Below are 3,897 nucleotides of genomic sequence, written 5' to 3'. Positions count from 1 at the left end.
GGCCTCTAAGCTACTCTTGTGTTATCCTCTCAAAACTGAAATAATTGTCCTTTGTGTAACATGTAAATGCCACGTGGAAATTCTAAGGGTTTGGCCATTTTCATTTTTTCTCTCTGTAAACACTAACTAGAGATTAATGCATCTCACTTGTTCATAATTCTAGTGATTAACATCAATCGGTTTGGTAATTGTTGATCAGTACAAATATATGTCGTTGTTAAGAGACAAGTGCTTAAATCCAGCTGCGCCCACTTATCTTTGCTGCTCCTTCAACTCTTTCGCTTTCATGCTCCAAACACTCCAAGTCCAACCAAGCATGCATCTAAATTTCTTTAGCTAGTGGAAGAAGATATACAATACCCTTTAATTTTTACTTTTATTTTTTGTTTAAAAAGTGGAAAAAAAAAATGTAGAACAGTAATTTGTTAAGAGATGGGCAGTAGAAATTATGCAAGGCCCTTTGTGTCGCCAATAATTCATCTTGCTTTAACCTCTATATCTTCTTCCATGCCTGTCTTTCTCAAAGAGCCATTTCTTGCTTATTCAAGGTGAAATTATTCTCTCTCTCTCTTACAAAAATATACAAACACATGGGATTGTGAAAGAAAAGAAAAGAAAAGAAATATCAAGATTAGGTAAATTATCAGTCTCTCTCAAGCCCTAATTATTTGTTGCAGAGGGCCAAAAGGATAAGCATGTACGAATAGTCTCTTGGTGCACCTGTCTTCCTCAAGCCCTAGTCAATTTCTTTAGCATAGCTCAGGACAAAGGCATTTCTTTCAGATGTATCCCTCTAACAGCAATAGCAATTTCAACTCTATATCTTGCATCGACCATGTGATTTCCCAACCTTATTTTGTCGATAATGACGTAAACTCCAATTCTAAAGACTACCATTCATTCTCTTCGTTTTTCGATTTTCCTAATTCTCCTTGTATGCACTATGAATACGAAGCTGTTAGTCGCCAATATTATGACCTTTTCCATGAGCACAACTCAATGACAACCGATGAAAATGCTCTTCCTGCCGAGATTAATGCAACTAACATGGCTTTTTCAAGTACAACTGCTGCCACGGACGTACTGAAAGAAGACTGTAACAGTAAAATTGAGCAGCAGATCCCTAGAAAGAGAACTTCCAAGAGAGATCGACACAGCAAAATCAACACTGCTCATGGCCCTAGAGACCGAAGAATGAGACTGTCCCTTGATGTCGCCCGAAAGTTTTTCGGCTTGCAAGACATGTTAGGATATGACAAGGCCAGTAAAACCGTGGATTGGCTTCTCAAAAACTCAAGGTCTGCCATTAGAGAGCTGATTCAAGGTCCTTGTGTATATAAACAATCCTGCAGTGTATCCTCTACCTCTGAATGCGAAGTCATGTCAGGAATCAATGATCAGTCAGCTACTTATGAAAACAAGTCCACAATCAACCAAAAAAGTGAGCTAGACAAACCTTCTTGTGCAAAAGAGAAGAGGAAGAAGAGTAAAGTAGCGCGTATGACTGTTGCAAAGGAATCAAGAAGAAAGGCTAGAGAGAGGGCAAGAGCAAGGGCAACAGAAAAAAGAAGCCTTCGTGAAAGTGAACCAAAAACAGTGAATAATCGTAGTTCGATCCTGTTAAAGACTTGTCCATTTGAAACTGGTGAAGAACCAGGTACCAGAAGTTCAAACATGAACCCTTCATATGAAATGCTGGCTAAGGTTGAGTTGAGCTCTAAAGGAGCACAAATCTTAGGGGCTAGAAACGAAGACAATTGGAACACATCTACAATCTTCAATTATCAGCACGGTGCTGGCGCTGCAAATCCCGGCCACCAAGTAAGTTTATTTCCAAAACATATAGGCATATATAACTGTAGTGATTTCGAGGTGATGAATTGAATTTTGTTTTGCAGCCTCCATTCACAGACTTCCTGTTTTGTACCAAACCATGGGACGCCTACAGCAGTTTTAATCTGTCTGGATAAGTCTTCTACATTTTCCATCATTTGGTAACATTAGATGGATGTCCTTTTCTTATTCTTGTTCATAAATGTGAATTGTGAAATAATTTTGGTTTTATCTAGTGTGAAAATTCCGCCGTGAAATTACTACTTTTTGCTTCATTTCTAAAATATGATTGGTTAAGACTTGGAATTGAAGGATAGACCTTGGGAAACAAAATTGGGTGTGCTAAGATTCTATTTTAAAAAGTCAATCTTTTTAAGAAAAATTGCTAAATCCTTGTACTTATTTCTTCTTTTTTCGATGTGAAGTTCAAATTAATGCTATTGCAAAATGATGACTCATTTAAGAGCGTCGATCTTGAAATCTATTGTCCCTTTTTGAGCTTAAAATCAATTTATTTGCTTGTTTCAGTTTATTGGGCTTGAATTTATTAATTGTATGTTAAAATAGCCATCATAGAGATTTGACATGCCTTGATGAACATGCACTACTTGCATATCATTGGAACCTATAGTATTTTGTAAACAATTGACCTTTCTTTCTTTGCATATTTTAATTTTTTCAGTTATGTGTATACAATCTCATAATTCCTTACTCCATTAAGGATCTTAGTAGTTGAGTCTCCACCAGAACCATCTCAGTCAGCCAACAAAATACAGGAATGACTAAGACAATATGCCAAAAAAAAATATGAAGTATAGGACAAATGAAGTCATAGACTCCCAACCTTTATTCTCGAGTAAATGGATAATATAAGGAGCAAAAGAGTGTTTGTCGAAGATAACACTGGAATGGAACGATCATAAAAAATACAGAAACTTAAAAGAACACTAAAAATTAGTCACGGGTTCAAACAAACCTACATCCCCGACCTCCACAATACGCGAATGCTCATCTGCACAAAATCACCAAAATTATCTCAAGAATGTACTAAAGTTCTCTTGAATATCACAAATAAGGAGATTGAAGGACACAGCTTCAACTCTCTCTCACTTCACAGATTTTGACTCAACCTTAAGGATCAACACAACACATGATCACTCTAATTTACAAACAAGATCACAAGAAGCCAGAGTTTAAAATCAGATGTCATTCACCTCTCCAACCAAACCCTAATTACAGTGAGAAATAGGGAAAACCAAGAGATAAAACACAGCCCAAAAATATTGGAACGTGAGAAATCCTAACTACCAATTATTGTATCGCCAAGATTAATCCTCAAGAGTAGAAGCATTTCAAGTAACCAAGTAAAACAAAAAATAGAAACATTTATAGGGAATAATCACGTGTCCCACACAAAACCAACATCATTTCCACTTTGACATAGTGATTCTATTCACAAATGAGTAATCATCCTATTGTATCATCACACATGTACCTGCAAGTGAAAGCACTAAGTGCTTGTTTGACACATTATTTTATTTTATGGTTTGTTATATGATCATTTTCAACTACACATTCACATAATAAAATATTCTACATGTATACTAAACAATTTTTCCTACTTTTTAACTACACATTCTCTTAAAAATCATTATTTAAAACTTTTTTTCTACAATGATGATTGTCAAACAGGCTCTAAGTCTACCAATATAAATGTTTAATATAGATAAGTAGGGTTTAGATTTAGTTAAAGGTAAAATTTTTGTACCCATATCGCTATGATTGAACTGAAAATGAATTTTCTCTAAGTTTATCAAACCGTTAGATACAATATCTCTTATAAAATATAATTTTATATCAACATACTTTGAGCATGTAAGTGTTATGTCCTAGGTCCAATTGACTTTGGATATAAACACTTTTAATAAATAGTTAATGCGATATATGGTAGATCTATTATTTAATTAATTAATATTCAATTGAATTAAATAATGAAGTTCGTATATTCAACTCTTAGTAATTTTTTAATCACAAGAATTTATGATTGTGAGATACAAATTATAT

At 34.7% G+C, this 3,897-nt stretch overlaps 1 protein-coding gene across 1 annotated transcript; it reads left to right on the top strand.

The window, feature by feature from the left end:
* The first annotated feature begins 428 nt into the window (after positions 1-428).
* On the top strand, positions 429-2,315 carry LOC111372110 (transcription factor CYCLOIDEA-like). The gene is made up of 2 exons (XM_022994282.1): positions 429-1,821; positions 1,899-2,315. The coding sequence occupies exons 1-2, from the start codon at positions 784-786 to the stop codon at positions 1,968-1,970; spliced, it is 1,110 nt and encodes a 369-aa protein (XP_022850050.1). The 5' UTR covers positions 429-783; the 3' UTR covers positions 1,971-2,315.
* Positions 2,316-3,897: the final 1,582 nt, after the last annotated feature.

This window comes from Olea europaea, chromosome 23 (assembly GCF_002742605.1).
Source record: "Olea europaea var. sylvestris chromosome 23, O_europaea_v1, whole genome shotgun sequence".
NCBI classification, from domain to species: Eukaryota; Viridiplantae; Streptophyta; class Magnoliopsida; order Lamiales; family Oleaceae; genus Olea; species Olea europaea.
This window is presented reverse-complemented; position numbering and strand designations above follow the sequence as displayed.